Raw genomic sequence first — 25,951 nt, 5'->3', positions numbered from 1 at the left:
GTCTATCTTTATTGAGGGTTATACCTCATACTGCTTGAACGCGGTCAGCTCAACTATTGGCAGGGCGAAGGGAGGTCTTTTGCTTTTGATATCTACCAAACTCAATTCTTGTAAAATCAGAAGTTGCATCTCAGTGGATGTTCACTCTCAGGTGCTACGACTTGAGTTTGATAAAGGTAAAAATTTAGTATTGATTAATTTCTATAATACATCTTCACTGCTGATAGAGGTAAAATCCTGACCTCGTTGGATAAGGAAATAGAGAGGGCGCTGGCGCTGGCGCTTTCAGGTAACCAGTCGATTATTCTATGGGTGGGCGATTTCAACATAAGCCCATGCCTTTTTGCCATGAGTGACTTGTGTGGGTTAAGAAGGGAGAGTGGAAATATGCAGGAAGTTGATTACCTACACTTCCCACATTGTGCCTATGGCACGGCATTAAATAATATGATAGCAAAGTTTGATTTGGATATGTTAAGTTGCACGAAAAACAGAGACAATATTAATTGTCCAACTTTTACAGGAAGAGATGCTAATACTCACATTGACCACATTTTGCTTTCTAACAATACTGCTTACTCTAATCTATGGGTTAATGAGCAAGCATTAAGCGATCATAATAGCATTTCCATATTGCTGCATTGTTGGGGTAACAAACAAAAAAACGATAACAATTGTATTAATTCTGTTGAAGCTGTAAGACCAAATGGAATGAGGATTAGGTGGTCGAGGATTGTCCCACATAAATTACTTGGGGAGGTGCTGAAAAAATGTAGCAAGGAGATAGATTATTGTCTCGGTGAGGAAGTCAATTCGTATAATATACTAAATAATTTACTTACGATTAATGAAACAATAGATAGTTTACTCACCAAGAAACACAAGGGGAAAAAAGAAATTAATACAGGATGGTTTGATAAAAGTTGTACCCGCGCCTTGCATGATCTAAAACAAGCTCTGAGTACCAAACCACGAAACCCCACTAATATTAAAAGTTGTCGTATTAACTATAAACTATCCCTTGCTAAGAGGAAAAGAGACCTTCAAGAAGAGGCTTGGAACAACCTCAACCTAGCGGCAGACACAAATGATAGCAAACTTTATTGGGAGACCATAAATAGCTCCTTTTTGAAAAATGACAGAGTGCCTGAATTATCATCACATGTAGATTGCAATTCGTGGATGGAACATTTTTTAAATATTTTTAATCCTGGTGGGATTGTTTTAGATTCTTCAATGGATAATGATTGCACATGGCCAAGGCTTCCCTTAGACATAAGTCTTGATGAGGTTTATGAGGGATTAAGCAATAGTAAAGGAGGTAAAGCCCCCGGACCGGATGGGGTCCCGTTGGATCTTTACAAATCGGAACTACATCTGTGGGCCCCTCTTTTAACTAGATTTTTAAATGCAACCGCGGAGGGTCAGTTACCTATTTCTTGGGGCCAGTTCTTAATTATTCCCCTTTTTAAAAAAGGCTCCAAGTCTGAGGCAAGCAATTACCGCCTCATTTCCCTATTGGACTCCTCAATCAAAATCATGAGTAGAATAATGTTAAAAAGACTTGAATCCTGGGCCATGGACAATTCAATTTTATCAAAGGCACAATATGGCTTTAGAAAAGGTCTGGGGACATTGGAACCGTATGTTAACCTTGACCTCCTTATCAACAAATACACTGTTGCCAAGGAAGGCAACCTGTTCCTCTGTTTCGCAGACCTGAGTAGCGCTTTCGATCTTGTAGATCATGACATTTTGTGGGATATCCTGTTAGAACTTGGTGCCCCAAAGGAGTGTGTTTATTTTTTGGCACGGCTCTACTCAGGATTATCGTGCAAGGTTCGTTATGGACCACTGGGGGAATGTACACCATTCTTTAAAGTTGCTAGAGGTATCCGACAGGGTTGCGTTTTGGCGCCGTTTTTATTTTCATTATTTATTAATCAAATTGATTCAATTTTATGTAAGCTACCCCCGGATGCCCCTATTATAGACGGGAGTGCTACCCCAATTTTATTGTACGTTGACGACGCTGTACTTTTATCGAGAACACAGGTTGGACTACAACGCCTTATACATAGATTTGTGTTATTCATCAAAGACAGAAAACTGGTAGTTAACAAAACCAAGACTTTTGCTATGGCCTGTGGCAGGATAGTAAAATCAACCACTACTTTCTATGTTGATAAAGCCAAGATTCAAACGGTCAAAAGGTTTTGCTACCTAGGTATAACATTTTCTGGAGATGGGAAATGGATACATGAGGATGAGAACGTTAGAATGAAGATGAGTAGAAATACCAATAGCATTTTTATATTTGCCGCCAAACTGGGTCAAAGGAGGATAAAAGAAATGCTGGCCATTTATAACGCCAGGTGCGTTTCATCGGCATTGTATGGGGCGGGAGTGTGGGGCCACCACTGTGTGAATACACTACAGAATGATGAAAATAAGTTTAAAAAAAAATTGTGTGCCCCCCCCCCTCAGCATTTACCATGTTAATCCACAAGGAAGTCGGTATAGTCTATGTTGCGGATTTGGCCGCATTACGCCCATTACTACTCTGGCGCTCTATCTGGTCTAAAACAGAAACAATATTTACACAATCAATTATTAAAGATTGTTTGAGGCTTGACAATTTATCATGTAAACCTTGGTTGAGCTATATCCATTACTGGTTTAACCTTCTATATGACTGTAACATCCGTCTGAACCCAGAAGCCACTGCGTTGATACCCAAGAAAGACCTAAAATTGAGGTTTCTTTCATATAAGAATGCGGCCAGAGAGAGGCAGTCTAGAAATTTAACAACTATAGTATTTTATAATGATTTAAACTTGAGGAAAGGTTTTCAGGCCTATCTTACCATTGTTAAACGTAATTCTCATTGATTTGTTTTAACTCGTCTAAGGCTGGGGATTGTCCACCATTTAGTTTCATTCCCGCATATCAAAATTAGATCTAATACAATGTGCCCTTGTGATAATGTTTCGAAGCAAAGTTGTTGTCACTTTTTATTGTTCTGTAAATTTTACTGCCATTTTAGGAAGTTTTATCTTAAACCTATCTTTTTAAAATACAATGTACGGTCCACCAAATTAGCAATGAAGCTACTAATTACCCTGGAAAGCCCTGATATCTGTTTTTCAACTGCATCTTATGTGTTAAAGTGTGTAACTATAAGGAAGTCTATAATTTGTCCTGTGTAGCTTCCATTATTCTACGTATTTTGCACATTTATCACGTACTGTTAGTAATCCTTTTATGTATTCCTAACCCTGAGTTGTCTTTGGATGCATATTGCACTTTAATATTACCTCTTTTGCATTTTTGCACTTTGTTTTTTTTTTTTGCACAGCCACTATACACTTGTCACTTTATGCGAAATTTGCACTTTGCCAATTAATTCTAAAGGCATATCTGTTTGGTACGGAAAATGGCTGAATTTGTACATAAATATAGTGTGCATACTGCAGAAGGCACTCCTCCCCGCTAAGTAATCCTAGTTTTTATTGTTTTTTATTCTCTGTCTTGCTTATATGGTTGTATTTTACTAACCGAATAAAGCTTTTTGACTTGATAATCACCAATATAATCACCCAAATCACCATTTCAAGCACTAACCCCCGTATGTATGTTGTCATACTTTTCACTTGAGGATCCCCTTTCATACTTGTTGTTTCCTTTGTTTGAATACAACCTTAGCATCAGTATCTACCATGCCAATATGTTTAAACCTTTGCAGCTTCTCCCACTAGTTGTAGCAACTGCTCTCATACTTTCTTAAACCAGTCATGTAACTTCATCAAGAAAAAGTTTAAAAGATTGCCTAATGGTGACAGAAAGAGACACAACATTGGAACAAATTTGCCATGTGCAGTTTGAGAGCAGTGAGGTACAGTAAAACTATTGGGTGCAGATTGAATGATCCCGGGTGCTGTGTGAATTATTTCATTTGCATAGTAAGGCGGCATTCTTTCTGTTGACAGATCACTAATTTGTAATTTTATAAGGCTACAAAAATCCATCTTCCTTCGCATAGTCTGTAGTAGAGTTTAATAACTACTGTTCTTAATTGGATCTGGAACTTCCTCCCAACGTAGATGCAACAAATTTCTTCACTTCTGGTAGACCTCCTCTTTAAAGAACGACCTCCTCCTCCTGTGCAAGAGAAGCCTTTTACATTGTTTATAACACATGGATGCCTGTAAAGCAAGCCTTACTCTTACTTTGCCTTCACTTATGTATTTGTCCAATTTACTATAGTAGTGCAGACTACGCAAAGAAAGTGTCAAGCTCTGTACATGATGTAATAATGAGGTAAGCATTGACGTGTTCAATCTTCATGCAAGTAGCTGCTGAGTGTGGACGAACATTAGGGAAAATGGCGAAACACCAGAGTTGCAAGGTTCCAGCAAGATTGTGATTGCAAGGATGTGGTTAATTGCATTAAAATATGTAGCTCTAGTGCAAGAGGTAATTTACTAAATTCAGGTGTCAGCATGGATGTTGCTTTTGTCTGAAGGCACACTAGTTCACCAGCATTGACTCATCAATTTACATGCTTGAATTATTCCCTCTAGTCAGTCTGGAAATCATAAATATCTGTAAATGGTGTTAAAATGGTCATAGACCTCAATGACAGTGTTTGTTTAGTAGAACATCCACCTAATTTGAAACAATCCTCCTCATTGGCTGAAGTTTGGAGGTGCTAGCTCTCATACTTCTCCTTGAGGCCACCATAACTCAGAGTTATACTGTATGTCATATATCAAGGAGTCCCCTAGGAGAACTGTGCTCTAACATCTCTCTGCCCTTATCCTGTTACCATTCCGGTTCACCCTGCAATTAAACTAACCTTACCTTCAGCTTCCAGAGTACTGTAAGTTGTTTTTAGTGTACATTTCCTGGATAACCTCAAATATCTGGGCCAGGTAAACCTCTTCTCTGTCTCAAACTGTCATGACTGAAGGAGAGAACAAATCGTTTTCAACTTCTGTTCTACCTGTAGACAGAAAAAAGATCTAGATTGATGATCCACATGAGACATGTATTCATTTTTATTGTCTTTATCCAGTACACAAGGCCTTGTCCTGTAACATTTGAGACTCTTCCATCCAAAAACCTGAATGACTGCTTAGAGTTAAAACCATCTTTTACAGCGGCTTCGTTGAAAGTGCCATGAACAAACTAAAAAAGAGCTTTAAAATCCAACATGATTTTTCAAGTGCCTAAAGGGACTGTGTGTGAGTTAAAGGCAACTCAAAAGTTGTGTGACTCCCTCGGTATGTTCTTTATATAAAAGAAAAAAAAAACATTAAAAATGATTTGCGCCAGTAGTCCCTACATTACAAGCCTTCGATTTAGAGGAAGGACCGGTACTAGCAATGCATCTCCTCCCTCAATTTCTGAAAATGCAAAAACATTACTCACTCTCCCCGTTCTGCTAATTAAGGTGAAATCAGGCTCCCTTCAAGACACTTGCCTACCAGCTATATTTCAGTCCTTTGCTGAGACTGTAGCAGACCCAATTTTGGAGCTACTAAATATGTTGCTATGCCAGGATGTAGTGCCTCAACAATTTATATCAGCAGTGATTCTCCCCTTACTGTAGAAATCGGTCGATGACCCTAAGCAGTTAAAGAACTTTCAACCCATCTCTCTCTTGCCACATCCAGCCAACGTGCTAGAATCATAGGTCACCCAAAAACTCAGCAGTTTTCTTTCCACCTCTACATTACTTGCATCCACACCAAGCAGGCTTCTGAGCTTCCCACAGCACTGAAGCAGTAATGCCATCTGTGCTGGATAAGCTCGGGTGGGAATCCAATGCAGGCCACACTTCTGCTCTGGTATTACTGGATCTCTACACCGCCGTTGACATGCTGGATCACAGGATTTTGCGATCCAGGTTGAAAGCGTCTGGGATATCCGCACTAGCTCTGAGCTGGCTTGCTTCATTCCTCAGCGATCGTACCCAAGAAATTTCGCTTCACCTCTTCTACTGTAAAACGTGCCTGCAGTGTCCCAGAGGGCTCTTCTTTTTTGCCCTTATTGTTTAACATCTATGCACGCCCCCTGGTTAAGGCTCTTTCCTATAGGGGTTGTCCTCTTTATAATTATGTGGATGACTCGCACCTTATTTTTCCGTTGAAGGGCACCCATAACTCCCACTTGGAACTTGAATCTCTGTTGAACTTCATTTGCGGCTGATGCAGAAGAACTCACGCAAGCTAAACCCAGATACAACCAAGCATATGGTAATCAAAAAAGCTGTCAACCTTTGGACACCCAATTATTAGCCAATGGAAATAGGGCAATTCTTTGCACAATACCCCTGTGCTCTGGTAGGTGGTGTTGGCCTGCTCCATGTGACTTTTTCTGCGTAGTCTACACCTGAAGTGACATCTGCGTGTGCCACCTTGGCGCGCCTGCTTTGGTTTTTATTTCTGCGCCAGTCTCTGAAGAGAGCTACCCTATGTCACTTTTTGACATGATTTTTCAACTTTTTGTCGACCCCTTTTTCCTCAGTGTGTAGGAGTCCTGTCTAGGAAGACTTCAGGATTTAAGACTTGCAGTACCTGTCACAGCGTCATGTCAGTGAAGGATCCACATTTGGTTTGTTTGTGGTGTCTGGAGTGCGACCACAACTCCAAGTCATGTTCCGACTGCCGGGCCATGGCTCTGAAGACTTGAGGGAATGGTCCCTGAAGCTGCTTGTGGCCTGTCGGGCGCGATGGAGTCCTCAGATGTCTTGGTCCCGATCTAGAGGAATGTCCCGGGGCTGCTTCAGGAGTCCCATGTCCTCTTCATCCCACTCACGATCTTCAGGATACTTTGGTAAGAGGCACAAGAAGTCAAAGCACCTGTGCTCCATGCCTCCCCACTTTTTTGGGAGGTAGAGCCACCCACACTCAATTAAAGTTTTGTGAGGCCATGCGCCCGATATTTGAGCGGCCTGCCCCCTCTGCCGTGCCTTCGGGCCCTGTGGGGTCAGAGGGAGCCCCATCAGTTTCTGCACCGGCAGCTCCAGCCGTGCCATTGTGACTGACATCAATGCTCCCAGTGCCACTAGCGCCCCTTGGCAGAGTCAGCCCTTTTCTCATCTCAGATGACCTGGAGCTGGTACCACGTTGACAGATGCTGAATCTGGGGCTGGCCGGACCAACAGGTCCAAGGTCGTTTCCTGAGCCTTATTCTGGAGGGCTAGGATTGCAAGAAGAATGGCAGGGGTTGCTGGCCCCTTTAAAAGACTAGCCTTATGAACAGAACATGGACTGGAATGAAGAATTGGGTGAAGCCCTACCTCTCCAGATACTGGCATGCATTCTCATCCCACTGTGGCTACGGATGAGGGAGCATCTTATGCAGTGGTGGTGCTTATGGCGAATGAGGTCCTTGACCTCCAGCTATCCTCCATGACGGTCAAAACTAACATCTTGATAGAGTTGCTGCAGCCAGGAGCTTCTTTTTCGGAAGCCTTGTTCCTTTTTAATGACGCCCTCGTGGATGTCCTGTGAACATGGTCCAAACCCAGGATATGGGGCCCCTGTGACCAGGACAATCTCCCACTTCTCTACCCCGGGCGACCCAAACTTCTTCACACCCCACCCCAGAGAACTTGGTGGTCCAAGCCTCTATGTTCCATGACACATTCCCTGCCGCTTTCACGGACAGGGAATCCAAGAGGCTGGACACTTGGGGCAAAAGAAATGTTTCCTTCCTCGGGCCTTGCATTTCGGTCGGTGAACACTGCTTGCTTATTGCACCATGGTTCCCACTCTCTGTGAGAAACAATTGCGGGAGTGCTGCCACAGGTCCCAGAGGAGGCCCGGGCATCCTCTCCCAAGCCAAAACAGACTGGAGAAATGCAGCAAAGTTCACCATTTGATGTGGCTTAGACACAACCGGCTCGGTGGGCAAAGCTATTTCTATGTTGGTGGCTGTTAGAAGCCACGCCTGGCTGAGAACATCTGGCTTTTCAGGGGGTGTCCTGGCTTCACTCATGACCATGCCCTTTGATAGCACCCGTCTCTTCGAGCTAAAGCAGGAACATTGCCGGAGCGCTTTAAGGACTCGGTCCTTGGGCCTCTCAGCTGCCTACCATCCCCAGTCTTTCTTTTGCTCCTTTTGTGGCTACAGAATGGGCTTTCAACCAAGCCAGCCCTACCTCAGCCACCGAGCTGCACAAGTTCAACAACCCCTGTGCGAATGAGGGCGCGTTTGTTCCGACCCTGTGGGTTGGATAGTCTGAGGTCTGGTCAAGCCACCACCCCTCTGGCTGCTTCCTCCTCCAAAACCTCCTAGTCTTGCCCTTCAAGAACATGGGCGTCCAGTTGGTGGCAGGATCTGCCATCACCGGCAAAACATTACTTTGGACAGGTGGGTTCTCCAGATTATCTAAAGAGACCAGTCCCTCCCCTTTGAGACCATTCCTCCCTCCATCCCTCCACCGGCTGACAGAGGATCATCTAATTTTGCTCCAGGAGGAAGTCATGGCTCTCTTGGCCAAGGGAGCCATAGAGAGGGTTCTGGGGCCAGAAGTAGGCTGTGGTTGCCATTCCCACTATTTTCTGGTCCCAAAAAAGAACAAGGGTCTTCGCATTATCCTAGACCTACAGGCCCTCCCCTACTTCCCAAAAAAAGAAGAAACATAAGATGCTCACATTGGTTCAGATCTTGTCTGCTCTGGACCCAGGAGACTGGAAGGTAGTGTTGGACTTGCAGGACGCATATTTTTACATCCTCGTCCTGCCTGCCCATAGGCATTTACTGCGTTTCACATTGGCCACGAAAACTTTCAGATAATGGTGCGCTCTTTTGATCGTACCACTTCCCCTTGGGTGTTCAACAATGTGATGGCAGTGGTCGCAGCTCATCTGCGTAGTTCATGGGTGTCAGTTTTCCCTATCTCAACGACTGGCTGTTGAAGGCGGGCTCGCCCCAAGCTGTCGTCTCCCAACTCCAGACTACTGCAGCCCTCATACGTTTACTGAGGTTCACTATCAACGTGCCGAAGTCACACCTGACTCCTTCTCAGATGCTCCCTTTCGTCTGGTCTGGACACAGTGCAGTTTCAGGCCTATCCTTCCGGATAGTGAGTCAAGGAAATTCATGCTATGATATTGATGTTTCAGCCTGTACACTGGATTTTGGTCAGAATGACCCTGAGGCTGCTGGGCCTCATGGCATCCTGCATCCTGCTAGTAACGCATGCTAGATGGCATATGTGGGCTCTGTAGTGGGATCTGAAGTACCAGTGGGTGCAGTTTCAGGGGAATCTCTCCGACATGGTCCAGATCTTGGAGGGAACTGCATGAGATCTGCAGTGGTGGCTGACTAAGCACGATTGGGTCAAAAGCAGAGCCCTTCCCCAACCAGATCTCACAGTAGTGACAGATATGTCACTTCTGGGATGAGGTAACTATCTGGAATAGTTGCAGATCAGAGGACTCTGGTCTCTGGCGGAATCCGGATTCCACATCAATATGCTGGACCTCCAAGCGATCCTATTGGCATTGAAAGCCTTTCTACCCTCCATCAAAGGAAGGCTAGTTCAAGCGTTCTCTGAAAACACCACCACCATTTGGTAATGCTTGGTACTGCAACAAGCAGGCTAGAGTAGGGCCATGAACTCTTTGTCAAGAAGCCCTGCATCTCTGGACATGGCTAGAACAGCAGGGCATATCACTGGTGGTTCAGCACCTGGCAGGTTCCCTGAATGCAAGGGCAGACAAACTCAGCCATCGATGCCTAGTGGATCACGAGTGGTGTCTTCTTAAGGAGTTGGCGCAAGGTCTCTTTCAATCATGGGGCTAGCCTTGATTAGATCTGTTCTCCTCCACAATGAATGCACAATGTCAGCAGTTTTGTGTGTTGGAGTTTATAAGGCGGCACTTGCTCGGACACTTTCATCCTGAGTGGAGCTCAGGCCACTTGTACATCCTTCTGCCCTCACCACTCCTGCCCAGAGGTCTCAAGAAGATCAGGAATGACCGGTCCAAGTCATCCTTGTGGCTCTGTAGTGGGCATGGAGAGTCTTCCATCCGAACCTCTGCCCCTTCCTTCTTGGATATTGAGCAGTGGCAGTTGATAGCTTTCGACCTTCCTTCCGAAACTTGTAATGTTATTCTGGCAGGCATGCGTCCCTCCACTAAGATGGTATACGCCTGCCGGTGGAAGCAGGGAAGTCTATCAACCCTTTTTCTGCTTCCCTTTCTGATGTTGTACTGTTCATTTTGATCCTTGCTGAGCAGGGCTCTGCCTTGGGCACCCTGAATGGGTATTTATCTGTTTTCCTGAGGCTACCAGACCAAACCTCTTTATTTAAGTCACCCATTGTATGTAGATTCCTGAAAGGCCTTTACATATGTTTCCACCTTCATTATGCCTCAGTGGGATTTAATTTGGTCCTCACCTTCCTCATATGTGCTCCTTTCAAACCCCTGCATAATTTCCCCCTCCGGCTGCTCACCATCAAAATAGCCTTTTTAGAGGCAATTACATCTGTCAGGAGGGTCAGCAAGCTGCAAGCTCTATCGCCTCCCTTTTTGACGATATTCCCTGACAAGTTGGTGCTTCGCAGTAGAGTCTCTTTCCTCCCGAAAGTGGTAACACCTTACCATGTGGGACAATCTATCACCTTGCCCACTTTTTAGGCTCCTCCACATCTCTCTAAAGAGGAGGGACTCCACCGCCTGGATCCAAAAAGAGCGTTGTCGTTCTAACTTGGCTGCACAAAAGCGTTCAGGGTGAACCACCAAGTCTTCATTTGGTATGTTCATGCTGAGAAAAGTCGGGTGGTGCAGAAAAATACCATCTCACGATGGGTCATTCTCTACATCAAGGTCTGTTACGCTTTGGCAAAGAAGCAGCCTCTGGAAGGCTTAAAAACTCATTCTGCCAGAACAGCAGCTGCTACCACTGCCTTAGAATGTGGAGTCCCAGCCCTGGAAATCTGTCAGGCAGCAGCGTGGGCATCGCAGCACATGTTTACCAAACATTACTGCCTAGACAGTCCGGTCCACAGGGAAGGCCGTTATGCCCATTTGGTCCTGCAGGACTTTCTAGTCTGAAACCTGTCCACAGCCCCTCCTCCTGGGATAGTATTGCTTGGGTATCTAGTCAGAGGTAAGGAATCTGCGACTAGATGTCTCTAACAGATGGACAAGTTACTTGCCTTCGGTAGCTCCTTATCTGGTAATAACAGTATCTAGCCTCAGATTCCTTATCGACTCACCAATCCTCCACGCTCTGCGGACAAGTTTCTAGGGCCAAGGTTGTTCCCTTTCAGCGCCCTAGCTTTTAAGCACACCAGTGTCTGTACTCATCATGGGTCTGTTTCTGGCATGGAAAGCAGAGAAAAGTAACTGCCATTAGCACGTCTAAGTGACGCCTGTATAGGTAACGAGGTCATCACTTCCACCGTGGACGATGTCACGCGGAGTGACCGACACCACATACCAGCTTTCAGGGGTGTTGCTCCAAGAAAAATCTTCCAGATCCATTGTGACGACTGGGAAATTCAAAGGTAAGGAATCTGTGGCTAGATACTGTCTCTACCAGATATGGCGTTACTGAAGATTAGTTACTTGTTCGTCATTCCAGATACAATGTCCATTGACAAAAGCATAAAAAGCAATAAAAAAATTCATTAAAATCAAACCAATCTTTAGATTCATTAAAAGCAGTTAAATTAAAAAATCAGAACTTGTTAATTTTTTCATACTCTGCCAGGCACCAATTTATCGTAATTTGATCTAGTGGAAAATAACAAGTAAGTGAGCCCATTCCTGAACATCAGTAATGTGTAATCATACAAATTACAAAAGTTTGTAATCAATTGTTAAACCGATAAGTGTCTAGGAATCATTGATGCTGCAGTGGACACTTCCAATGTTGGTCTCCGTGAACTAGCTGGCACAGCAGTGTTAAGACGACAGGCATGGCCAAGGTCTACAGCTTTCTGTCCAGAGATCCAAGCAAATATCCTCAATATGGCCTTTGACATCTCACTCTTTTTGGAAAACACTTACAAAAACTCTAAGACCGATATTGATACTGCATAATCCCTAGGAGCAACACAATGTTGACATCCTGGCTCAGGCACTTTTCGTGGCTCACGTACATCCCAGGACTACAAGGGAACTTTCAATCAGTATGGGTGTAAAGGCCGACCATTTTCTACCCTATGGTAAACCAGATGTGACTAGGAATACACAACCATTTAGAACCAGAAGCAAGTGTATGGCATATCGGACAGAGGAACACCTCTCTAATGCACTGCAATGACAACTGAAGAGCTTTACTTCCCACAGCTGCCCCCACCTTCACTCTCAGCAGATGTGGGAGAATATCCCTTTTTGCTCCCGCATTGCAGTTTATAACCTCATACTGATGGGGTGGGGGGGGGGTGGCACATTGTACACTCTGGTCATACGTTGGAGTTTCTACAGAAACAAACTGTCGACCTGCCCAGGCAAGAACATCTTTACTTGAGCGAGCTAAAACTGGGCATTTCTCCCCCTCCTTCTTAAGTAGGGGTGCACAACGAGAATTTCTCCTTCTCCTCCTCGAGCAGTAGAGATGGTCCTGAGAGCTCAGAGCAAACAGATTTTAGTCAAGATTCTTTTTGATAAAGAAAACCAGACAATGGAGGCTGATTCTAGATCTCAGACATCTGAAACACTTCCTGAAAAAACTGTATTTTTGCATGGTTACGCTCGTCCTGATGATCCAGGAAGGAGATCCTTTGACCTCCTGTGATCTTCAGGATGAATACTTCCATGTCCCTATATACAGGAAGCAAAGCAAATACATCAGTTTCTCAATGGCAGGATAGCACTACCAATTCAAGGCACTACTATTTGGCCTAAAGTCAGCACCTCAGATATTCACCAAATCTCTAGCTCCAGCTGCTGCTTTTCTCTGGTGACTGGGTCACCAAGTGTACTCTTAATTGGAAGAATTGCTTGTCAAGGCTCCATCAAGGGAGGAGGCACAAACTTATACGATTGCCTGCATCCGTCTTTTTCAAAGGTTGGGACTGATGGTAAGCATTGACAAATCTTTTATGAAACCACAACTGAAATTTCAATTCCTAAGAGCTATGCAAGACATGCAGTTGGAAAATCTTTTTCCTCACAGGAAAGAGGGAGGAAATCAAGTTGAGAAGGGAACTTCTCAACCAGACAATCAGTCACAGTCGGGTCGTAAAAATCTGGCCAGGGCCTGATGTCATTCTGCATAGGCCTAATACCCTTTTGCAGGGTCCAAATGAGACCTATACTAGAAGAGCTGGACAGTATTTAGCAACAAATAGACGGTTAATGGGACAACATCATCTAAGTTACAATAAGGCAGAAGAAGGTGTTGCTGTTGTGGAGATTCCCCGCAAATCTCAATGTAGAACTCTTTCCCTCATCCATTGGACAGAGGTGGTGCTCACAAGGGTTGAATCTAGGGGCAGCTGTGGGGCTAACCTGCAGCATCTGTTGACCAGTCGGATTCAGAAAAGATGCTCCAGATTAATGTACTTTATCTTCTGGGCTTTGAGCGTTGAGGTCAAGCAGTCCTCATTAGGACAGACAATACAACATGAATGTTTACATCACCAAGCAAAGAGCAAACAAGATCCCAACCTCTCTCAGAAGAGACGCAACAGCAATGGAAATGGGCCATTTCTCACCAAGTTGATATCGTTGTGGAATACCTGCCAGGGCTCCACAAGGATCAATCAGATGAAGCAGTTGAAAACTGTAAAACTGCTACGAGTGGGAACTGCACTATGAGCAAGTAGATTACAACTTTCAAAAGTGGGGTCAAGAGCAACAAGAAATGCTCAGTGTTTTTGTTTACTTTTTCCCCTCTGCTGCTGCCCCTGTGGCCCCTCCCCCTGACACAGTCCCCGCTCCCGCCTCCCTACCTCTAGTCCCGTCCCGCCCCCCCTCCCCTACTTAATGACGGCTGCTGCGGAGGAGCACGTGTGTAACCTTGACCTCCGGTCCAGGCCAGCACTCTCCCCAGCAGCTCCGCTTCACCGCCGCATCCCCCGAGTACAGGGCCCTTCTGTGAGCAGTGTTCATGCCGGCAGCCAGTCCCAGCTCCACAGGTGTTCTCCTTGTTGCCCGCTGTTCCTATTACTCCTCCTGATTCCTCCTGATTTTGTATTGTACTAATTGTGTTAATTGTATTGATCACTGTGTTTTTTGTTTACCTTTTTCCTGCCGCTGCTGCCCCTCCCCCCGACACAACCCCTGCTCCTGCCTCCCTACCTCTGGTCCCGGCCTCCTCCCATACTTAATGGCGCCCGTCCACGACCCGACCGGCGCCAGGAACCCTGGATCCACGTCCTCACACCGGTACGACTCTGCGACCCTTCTCGCACTCAACCCCGGAAATCTCAGACTGCCAACAGGCCTCGCCCAACTCGACTCACAGCCAGTTCTCCTGCCTCCACTGCTGCCAGACCTTCACCACCACCCCGACCTCCGGCACCTCCGACACGTGCGCCAATGACACCCTGAGATGCAACCTCCTCAACTTGCGATCCGTACCCAAACACTCCATAGAGATCTTGAACCTACTCGACCCTCTCTCGCCCGACATCGCCTTCTTCACAGAAACCTGGACCAATGCTGCCTCTGCACCCGACATAAACACCGCCATCCCTGACGGATACAAGATCCAGAGGAAGGACTGCCCCAACCACCCGGGAGGGGGCCTCGCCATTGCCCACAAGAGCACCCTCAGCCTCACCAGCTACAGCGAAACCTTCCACTCCGCCGAACATCTGCACTTCCAGATCCAGACCAGCCCCAACACCACCCTCATCTACAGACCCCCCGGCTCGCAGGATACCCTTCGCCACCACCATCACAGACTTCATCGCACCCCACGCCATCGCATCCATGAACTACATACTCATTGGAGACCTTAACTTCCACCTCGGCAACCCCAGCGACCCCCAATTCCACCATCCTCCGGGACATCCTCGCCATCATCGGACTCAACCAACTGGTACACACACCTACACACAAAGCAAGACACATCCTCGACCCCATCTTCGCCTCAGGCAACAGCGCTCACTTCAGCCACACAACGCAACCACCATGGACCAACCATCACTGCGTCCACTTCACCGTCGACAAACCCATGACACCAAAACTACCCCCTGCGCACCATGAAGGGACTGGAGAAAGGTCACCGACGAGCAACTGAACTCCACCCTCACCCGAGACAACCCCACCTGGACATCCGACGCAAACATTGCAGCCAAAGCACTCCACACCTGGGTCTCCAACTGCGCAGAAGGAAAGCTGCTTGACTCATCACCAGTCTCCAAGAAACCAGGCGCATCTGCAGACGCCTGGAGAAGAACTGGAGAAACACCAAGACAACCAAAAACTACACCACCTACAAGGACGCCATGACTGACTACCACAACCGAATCAGAACCACCAAGAGGACTTTCATCCACAACAAAGTCCTCGCCAACTCGAAGGAACTCTTCAGTGTCTTTCAGGAATTTACCAAGCCACAGACATCACCAAGTCCCAAGACCTCTGCGACAAGCTTGGAACCTACTTCCACCTCAAGATCAGAACACTCTAAGAAAACTTCGTCGACCTCCCACAAGACGCAACAGCCGCCCCCCCCCCCCCCGCCCCCCCGAGGCACCATCCAGTCCACCATCTCCAACTGGACACCAAGCACGACCAAGGACACTGCCACGACCATGAAAGGCATCCACTTGGGGGGGCATCCACTTGGGGACCCCCGCAGGTCTACAACAGGGTCACGGACACCATTGCACCTGAACTGCAATGGACCATCAACACCACCCTCTCAACAGGCATTTTCCCAGATGACGAAGCGCGCAAAAGTCAAGCCCCTGCTCAAGAAGCCCACGGCCGACCCCACAGACCTCAAGAACTACCGTCCCATCTCGCTCCTCCCCTTCGCAGCCAAAGTGCAGAGAAAGCAGTCAACAGGGAACTGACATGATTCATCAAAGAGAACACCGTCCTCGACCCATCCCGATTCCGCAGCAACCACAGCACCGAGGCCGCCCTACTTGCTGTCACAGATGACATCCGCACCCTCCTGGACCAAGGCCACTCCGCAGCCCTCATCCTCCTCAACCTGTCTGCAGCCTTCAACACCATCTCTCACCGCACGCTAGTCGACAGACTACACGATGCCGGCAATCAAGGAACCGCCCTGGACTTGATCTGATCGTTCCTCACCGGAAGAAGCCAAAGGATCCGACTACAGCCCTTCCTCTCCGCCCCCACGGAAATAACCTGCAGAGTCCCGCAGGGGTCATCACTGAGCCCAACCCTCTTCAACATCTACATGACCCCACTCGCAGCTATCGTCCGACGACATGGTCTCAATACCCAGCTCATCCTCTCCCTCACACGAGACCCCACCATTGCAAAACTCAACTTCCAGAGAGGGATGCAGGACGTCACAGTCCCGGATGTCCAACAGCTGCCTAAAACTCAATGCCGAAAAGAAAGAGGTCCTCGTCCTTGGAACCACCCCTTCAGCTTGGGACAACACCTGGTGGCCCACCGCCCTCTGAACTCTGCCTACCCCCTCAGACCACGCCAAAAACCTCGGCATCGTACTCTATTCATCACTCGCCATGAACTGACAGGTCAACGCCGTCACCTCCAGCTGCTTCAACACCCTCCGCGTCCTTCGAAAGACCTTCAAATGGATCCCCCCGAAGTCCAGGAAGACAGTCACCCACGCACTCATCACCAGCAGACCGGACTATGGAAACGCTCTCTATGCCGGCATTAACAAGTCCCTACTCCGCAAACTCCAGACAATATACTGCGGCCAGACTCGTCCTCTGCATCCCCTGGCACGAACACATCAGCCAACACCTGCGGAGACTCCACTGGCTCCCCGTGGAGAAGCGAGTCACCTTCAAGATCCTCACTCATGCCTACATAACAACAGACCCAAATACCTCCACAACAGAATTAACTCCTATGTACCCAATAGAAACTTCCGATCTGTCAACCTCGCACTAGCTGAAACCCCGCGCATCCACAGAGCCAGAGCAGGCGAAAGATCGTTCTCTCACATTGCAGCCAAGACCTAGAGCGAACTACCGACAGACATGAGACGCGCTCCCTCCCTGGACACCTTCAGAAAAGCTCTCCAGACCTGACTCTTCGGCTGAACGGATCTGCATACCCCCTCCCCCCCACCCCCTCCGTGCCTTGAGACCCTCACAGGTGAGTAGCGCACTTGCAATTCCCTAATTGATTGATTTATTGACCGACTGATGCTGCGGCAGCAGATTTTGGCAACTGAAAACAGGCAATGCATTTTCTTTTTTTTCTTTTTATTTAAAACGTTTTATTAATCAACACCAGCAATCAAGTACATTACAGAGGAGTAATAAGGCAGATCACAAGATGACAATAGGTTACATCAATCAATACAAAATGTAATTCGGAAGGTCTAGGGCAAGGGGAGGTCATCCCCAACAGGGGAGAGAAGTGGCTGACCTATATCTCCACGATAGGAATTCCACATGCCCCACACACGAGACCACTTCTTAGGGCAACCACGGGCCATATATATCATTTTTTCTCTAAACGTTGACCAGTCTAAGTCTTTCTCCCAGTCGCCCACCTCCGGAGGCTGAGACGCTCCCCACCTCTGCACAATGTTTCTCATGGCGAGCATTAGGTTATGTTATGTTAAGGCAATTTCTAGAGCGTGCGATTACCCGAAGGTGTCCTGGCGCTAGTTACTTCTCATGCAGCAGAACCCGGAGGAAGGAAATTATTTGTCAAAAATCCAGGTCGTCAGGCCCTTCCTAAACGCTAAAAGATTGGTACTATTTCTCAAATGAAATGGAAGACCATTCCAGGGCTTCGCTGCACACACGGCGAAGCTTCTGCCGCCCCACTGGGCTTTTTTAGACCCAAAGTGGCCCACTGTAGCAAACAATCATTCAAATCATTCGGCTCCCAAATGTTCAATAGGCATCTACGAGCGCTCAGGCTGAGTTGTGTAGACAGGACAGTGTTAATAATGTCATGTACTTTACGCCAGTAGGATTGAATACTATCACAGTCCCAAATTATGTGCATAAAGGTACCCGTCTGGCCACATCCACGTCTGCAGTTCCCCTCATCCATCCGTACCAGTTGGGGTCCTGTAACATACACCCTATGAAGTATTTTGAGTTGAACAAGTCGGAAGCGTGCTGGTGTTGCCACGACTCTGGGCGAGGACACTGCCTCCTGCCATTCCTCGTCGTCCATCTCGATTCCATCTCTGGACCATTTCTCCCGGAGCGACTGGAGGGGGTCTGGCATGTTGTTTACCAATTTTTTATATATGAATGATATGGTGTTGTCAGGTACGAGACCATCTAAAACTGTCTTCCAGTGGAGAAGACTCGGGGAGGGTGGTACCGCTCTGTAGGTGGGAACGTAGAGCATGCCTAACCTGTGTGTAACGGAAAAATTCAGAATTTGCTAAATCAAATTGTTGCTGCAAGGTGGCGAATGACTTAACATCTGTTTTATCCCATAGATCACTGATACGCGAGATTGCTATAAGGTCCCATTTGTCGAACCCTTTGCTTTTCCACAGGCTACCCAATTGTTCTGAGTCCCACAGCAGTGTCGCAAGGGTGAGCCTGCGACTCCAACCGAGACATTTAGTGGCTGTATATCAAACATGAACTGCGTGTTTGGTGGGGCCCGTGAGAGCGAAGCGGCGTGGTCAGGAATAGAGGGCTCTATTATAGTTCCCACCCGATAGGAGCAACCCATCCATGTTATAACCTGGGTTCCCGGGACAAGTGTAAGTACCATGGTTTATGGCAGCCAGATGGGCCGCCCAATAATACTACTTAATATCGGGGAGGCTGATGCCCCCGTCATACCAATTGAGTGAGCTTTTGAAGAGCAATACGCGGCTTTCTACTCCACAGCAAATCCCGCTGGAGACCCTCCACCCCCCAGAAGGACGCTGGGACCGGGTCTAGGGAATTTTGCAGAGCATATAAGAACCGAGGCAAAGACATCATCTTAAAAAGTGCTACTTTTCCCCGTAGGGAGAGTGGAACCGATTTACAGTTGCTTATATCCTTACGTAGCCTAGCCGGGGGGGGGGGAGAGTAAGTTCTGGGAATAGCAGAGTGCTGGGTTTAGGGAGAGAAAAATCCCCAGATATTTAAAGCCACCTGTACATAGTCTTATTGGGCATCCTCGCGGTGGGACGGGCGGCTCCCCAGCCAGAACAAACTACAGAGATTTACCCCAGTTGATAGAGTACCCGGAATACCTACCAAAAATTGCAAGAATATCTAGAACCACAATCCAGGACCGCCTCGGAGAAGTCCAATAAAGCAGGATATTGTCAGCGTAAAGCGAGATGCGTTCCTCCCAATCCGGGGACCAAAGCATGCCCCGGATCATCGGGTCTCTACTTATCCACGCCACCAATGGTTCCAAGGACAGGGCAAATAGGAGGGGGGACAGTGGACATCCTTGCCGGGTCCCCTGGCCCAACTCGAAGGTGGCGGATTTCTTGTTGTTAACCACTACTTGCGCTAGTGGTTTTGCGTATAGAAGCTACACTCATCGAATGAAGTTCGGGCCGAACCCGAACTTCTCCAGTAAGGCAATGCATTTTCAATCAAGTGGTTCAACATCTTTGCTTATGCCTTTTCATCTTTCCGCTGATCACCAGAGTTCTGAGGAAGGTGAAGGCAGATCACTGCACCCTGATGATTCTCATTGCTCTATCAAGGCCACACCAGTATTGGTACATCAAACTCCTCCAGCAGTTCAAATGTCCAGAAATACCAGGGTCCTCTCCAGACACAAGGATAGATCATTCATCACGTCCTCATGTCCTTTAGCCTGGCATCATGGGACCTGACCACTTAGAGTTCGGTCACTTGGATCTGCCAATGGAATGTAGAAACATCCTGACATTGTCATGGACACCAACCACCACTAAGTGGAAGTGTTATTGTGTTTGGTACAAAAGCAAAGGATTTCACATACTGTATATGCAACATTACCTAGTACATCCACATTTGTTGGAACTAGCCAAATGTGGTCTAAAATATTCATGAGTATTGAGTTTATCTAGCAGTTTTATCGAGATTAAGAAGAACGGGAGGGAATTAATCCACTGTATTCTCTCAAAGAATCATAAAACAGTTTTTGAAAGGGCATTTAAGGGACAGGGGGTTCTTAACCTGTGGTCCATGGACCCCTGGGTGTGGCAGATGCCTATTCAGTGGGTCTGAGACTGCTTAGTAAATTAAATACCACCAACAGATTAAGAAAGTGTATATAAGTGAAGAAGCAAAAGGTAAAATCCAACCTGCCAGTCTCATGGAAACTCAACACTGTCTAATGTTTCCTTCCATTGAGCCAATCCACAAGACAGCTAAAGTTGATCTCCTAGAAGACAGAGCTTCTCTTAGGAATTACGTAGGGATGTGGGTAGGAGAGATGCATGCATTCACAGTAAAAGGAACCTTTCATACTTAACCCATTATCATCAGTAGAAAAATCATTACACTTGGTAGATCTTTGCGGCTATATTAGAAAGAGCTTATATTTAGATCAACTGTTTGTGTCCGTAGACCAGCCTGGAAGGGTTCAGCCGCTGCCTATTCAGGGGCTAGCATGTTTGTTTTCAGCCTGCATCACCTTCTTTCACAGCAAAGTCAACCTTTCACTCCAGGGAAGAGCGAGAGCTAATTCCACCAGGAGCATGTCCACATGGTGTATCCGTACAATTGCAGTGCAACTACCTGTAGGATCAGGCACATGTTCATGAAACACAACTGCCTCTGTGAACAAAGAAGACGACTCAGAAGTAGGACAAATAGTCCTCGGGACACTGATTCAGTAAAGGTGAGACTGCTTGCCCCTTTCTTATATTTGTTATAGTAGTGATGTACTAATTTCTATTCTGATTCCAGCATGCTAATATATGAACTATCCAGTGCTGGAGAATTTTTTTTTTACCTGTAATTCCAGTTCTCTTGCTTTGGGGGAGTGAGAGAACTACACTTCTACTTATTGGGTGTAGTTTGAAATAGTTCAAATGTGCTATTAAACAAACACTGTTGAGGCCTGTGCCCATTATAACACTGTTTACTGCTGTTTAAGATTATTGGAGATTCCCAGCCTGACAACGGCGAATGATTCAAACATGAATGTATTAAATATACCAACTGCAGTTATAGTTAAGTAATTTCATATATAATTAGCATATAGATGGAACAGTGAAGAATCAGCTTATTTTAGTGAATGAGGGAATGTGTATCAATTTTTGGCAGAAGGTGCTGGACAGTGCTTTCTTTCTTGTACTGAGGTGTTCTAGTCAAGGGTTTCTTCTCCAGAAATGGTCCCCTGTGAGATCAGTATTAGGGTGTATTGCAGTCACAATAAAATGGTCCTCTGGTTTACTGCTTATCTTCTAATCCAGATACGTTCTTAGGAAAAAATTCACCAGTTGTACATTACATACAAAAGAACAGTATAACCCATAATAGCCCCAAAATAGGCTAATACCTCAAAATCTGATTACTTCTCTTATTATGAATAACCTTTGTTATTCCAAAAAGTGAGAAATGTGATATTTAATTGCCAAGTACAGGTTTGAGTTTCTAGCCATCAAGGACAGCAGTGAACGCTTTGAAGGTAAGCTTATTATTTTAATACTAGGCCTATAATATTTGGGTAAAGTCTAACTTTTCCTAAAATAGTCAGAGGTTTAGTTGCTAGTCTAACTTCAGACATGAAATATTTGGGGGAAAGTTAAAAAAAAAAATCCCCCAAGTATTTTGAAAAAACGGTTTAAAAGTAGTAATTTTACATTTTCCTTAAAGGCATAATTTATAAGGCCCTTCCTTCTGCGCACCGTAGTACAATGGAATTGCCTTATTTGCAATCTCTAGTCGTTTCTTCTCTAGTAATCTAGGTAGGAGTGTCACATTCCTGATCCTCAGAATCGTACAAGATCAATCAAAGATAGTTTCTAATTTAATTATCTGTCTTTACAGAAACCAGAGTTGAGAGGCTAGGAGCTCAGGCCTTCATAGAAACATCTGGTGATGCGTTTAGATGTCGCCACAAACTGGATGGCTGGGCATCTGGAGATGAGCTGGATATATTCAGTCTGACCTCATTCAGAAAGTGGGGAATCATCCATTGTGTATTAGTGACTTCGCTGGTCATGACCATATTTATTATTTAGAACTTTTGTTGTTTGGTGCGGTTTGTGTTTGGGCAGATTCCATACGCAGGGAGAGATTTTCTGGGGCCTGATAAGGGGAATGGTTGTTGTATTGAAATTAGCGGTACTATAAATGCAGAACCTGTGAGATAGGAGAGATTTAAATGGAAACGATTGTGCTGGGAGACTGAAATGATGGTAGAGGTGCGTAGATCTCAAAAGTTGGTGGTCACAGTTGCAGGATAGAGGCCATAGATCAGTGAAGATCTAACGATACTGTGTTGTTTACAAATGTGTATAGTCGATCATTGTGCAGTGGACAAATTCCATTACACAGTAATCTTCACATATTTGTGCAAGGGTTGACTTTTGAAGATTATTGTATTAACTCTTTTATACAGCTGCTTTGGGCAGTCAATATTTTTGCAGTGTTGAGATGCAAAGGTAGCTGGGCCATGGATAAAACACCAATTCAACCAAGCAAACCTTAATTCCTTAGTTAACTCTTGAATTAACAGTGGAACTCTTAATGAGTAATTATATAGGTGTTTGTTATGCCAATGACAGTGTTTTTCCTATCTACTGTGAACACACTAAGTTGTAATCCTTGCTGAAATGGCAATTGCAAAGAAAGAAACTACACTGGCTGATATTGTGTTTAATAAAGACTGATCCTTCCTTTCGTTCAGAGATTAAAGAAAATAATTATTTATGCCAAACGGTTTGCCATTATAATGAATATAGTCTAACAATATTCTAGCAAACTGTTACGGGTGGTGGTGGGAAGCCTATTCTGTCCGTGTTTTGCTATCAATATTGGTGAAGGTGGAGTCTGTTTAATGGTGTATCCAGGTGTTATTTTGCAGTTAATATCTAAGAATGTAGTCCTATTTTTCTCAGTCTTCAGACTTGAGGTTCAGCTCCATTTATCCTGTCTGACATCCTTGGTGATTATCAAGGCAAGAGGTTTGAGATCTTAAGGCTTGGAGCCATGGCTGTTATTTCAATAGTTCTCGTAACTTTAATGTTAAATACAACCTTTTCTGGGTTTGTGGATTATTTGAGAATGTCCTATAAAGAATGCCCATTTGGTGGTTTGAAGCTTACGACTACTTGTATCTTAAATTCCCTATTTGGGACAGCTGTTTGAGAAATTTGTAGTCTTCCAAATGGAGGCCTCCTATATAAGTATTGGTTTATTCTATGTAGCCTGGCCCTGCTTCATGATAGTCATAAGATTAAAACATCTCAAACCCATGCCTAATCTTCTGCTATTGTACTTGGTCAATCATTGTGCATCTCTTATGATCAAGAACGCATCAGTCACCTTTAAAGTGATAGATCATAAAGTGGTAAGGCTTAACCAATGAGCTTTGATTGGGGACAGGTACCTTTGACTTTGGAAGGAAAGAAAAGAGGAATAAAATCATTGGTTGTCGTGAACAAAATCCAGAACAGTAAGAATGAAAGCATAAGTAGCTGATGAGATCGGTTGAAGAAAAAGATTGGATTGTTGTAAAGCATGCAAAAACGTATTTATCCAAAGACCTGGGGAGCCAGGGACTCCCATTTAAAATAATATCTATTAGAGGGCATGTTATTGCAATTACTTCAGTGTTTTGTTAAATAGAGTCTTTTCTGTGTACAATTCCTTTTTGGTTTTCTCAGAAACTTGTCAGGCCCCGCCCACTGCTCTTAGGACAGACCCTGAGGCGACGATGGAGCCCTGCTGCATGGGACAGATTGCTCTGCTTTGGTAACCGAGACTAGGCCAGATAGGGGAGCCAGTGTTTCCTGCTTTTTGGTTACAGCCAAGCCCTGTCCACTACTCTTGCGGCAGGCACTTAAGCCGCAGAGATGGTATGCTGTGCGCGTGTCTGTACGTGGCAAAGGGGAAGAAGGCTCTGCCAAACCTCCTTTGTAGGGGCCATATTATTATCTGCTGCAGCGTTTTGTAAGTCTCTGTACTTATTTTTTATATGCAAACACCAGTGAGGAGAATTTCCCTTCATAGTCCCACTTTGAACAAACTGACCTGCTTTGTTTTGTGAAGCTGGCTCGGGGCCAAAGGGAGGGCAGGTTTTTGGACTATGCCTACCCCTTTAGCAATCAGATGAGCTCCAGCCTGTTCTGCTATTTAATGGCCCTTGTATAACTGAATCTGTAGCTCCTTTTATTTGTAATATTAATATTTGTGCTTCATACATTTACTCACGAAAACCTAGGGAAGGCCAAGGAAAAAGCACACCTTCCAATTGAACAACAAAAATGGAACGCAATATAAATAGGCATGGTGGAGCTGGAGACTTCAATCAAAGTCTTACTGGCTAAAGTTATTCGAGAGCTCAATGAGAAAATTGCAAGTTCTGGACTATCATTACTGCACTCTGTGTACTCAGTGACTTCAGAACTTCAAAGATTTTTAACTCATACAGGAGCACTTTGGGGTGTACCAGTGATTTTAGTTTGATTCTAATTCAGCAGAAGGGGCACTAAGCAGCCCACTCCTGGCCCTCGAATGAAGGATGTGAGAGCTGGGAGGGATGGTCAGTTGAAATCTAATGGGGCAGGGCCAAATTTTCACACTGTGCCTACTGCAATTGCCAGCTTGGATACACCACGGAACACATTGATTCCACGGCTTGGTGTGCATGAAAATGGGGTCAGTGAAGGTTTCTTCAGCAGTAGCTAAGAGTAATAAGTCAACACAAATTCAGTTTGCAGGAGTAGACAATGCACATGATTAGTCATGCCTCTGCTCGTTTCTTGAGTTTTAACTACACTACATCTGGAGCACTCTTACTGTCTGCACAGTCCTCACAAGTTGTACAAACACTACCCAGAGAGGTGTAGAGGTGGAATCATGGCTTTAGTTGAACCAAGGGCCCTGTCTTCTCGCTCCCACCACAAGCAACACCATATTTAGTTATTCCTACATGTGTGTCCTGCTAGACTAACAAATGGAGGATACGTCATTCTTGATGAGCACGTCCCTCCAATAGTTTTAATACAATACTTACTTCAAATTTTTACGTATGAGGAATATAAAAGGAGTATGCTGTGTTGCCTGGGTAGTTCCTGCACATAAATTAATTACTGGCGATTACGTTGTTCTTACGCTGCGAACACCGGCAATTGTGACTGATTGTTTGAATCAAGTGAACAGAAGTCCTGTGAGATCCGTTAGGGTATTTATTTTTCATAAACTCTTGCAGTGCATCTGGCACTATTTATGGCCTCTAAGACCAAAGTTGGCTGTGTAGTTCCTCAAGGGTCAGCTCTCTCCCCTCATTGTTCTCTTCACCTGGAACATAGGATCACTCGCCCTCACAGCAACCGGCGGCACGCCCAACCACCACCACGCAACCTCTCCAATGCCTCCTGGTCAACACCGGATTTCTCCTCAAATACACCACCGAAGTCTGGGGCACCATCTCCACTCTCGCCTCCAAAGTAACCTTCATCACAGAGACCTTGCTCAATCCCTCCACTGCCCCCGTCATTGCCACCATAACAGTTATAAGATGACACACCGAGACCACACCAATAAACACGGAGGTGGCATCGCCATCATCCACAAAGAATCAATCCGCTGCACCACCACCGAAGACGACACACTGATCATGGAACACCTGAATTTCCAACCTCACGCTGATGACAAAACAACCATCAGAGGCACCTTCACATACAGACTCACAGGACCACG

The 25,951-nt window shown here is 45.6% G+C and overlaps 1 protein-coding gene across 8 annotated transcripts in view; it reads left to right on the top strand.

Annotated features, from left to right (window-relative positions):
• Window positions 1-25,951, top strand: part of SGIP1 (SH3GL interacting endocytic adaptor 1) — a 1,140,118-nt gene that overhangs the window by 603,333 nt on the left and 510,834 nt on the right. Inside the window, exon 1 of one of the 8 annotated variants that reach the window (XM_085602353.1) lies at window positions 20,814-20,918. The exons of the other annotated variants lie outside the window; for them this stretch is intronic. Within the exon in view, the coding sequence (XP_085458479.1) occupies window positions 20,832-20,918 (87 nt within the window). The 5' untranslated portion in view covers window positions 20,814-20,831. Of the gene's footprint in view, window positions 1-20,813; window positions 20,919-25,951 lie in introns of those variants that run through there. 8 annotated transcript variants of the gene reach the window in all.

The sequence above is a fragment of the Triturus cristatus genome, chromosome 4_2 (genome assembly GCF_964204655.1).
Source record: "Triturus cristatus chromosome 4_2, aTriCri1.1, whole genome shotgun sequence".
NCBI classification, from domain to species: Eukaryota; Metazoa; Chordata; class Amphibia; order Caudata; family Salamandridae; genus Triturus; species Triturus cristatus.
This window is presented reverse-complemented; position numbering and strand designations above follow the sequence as displayed.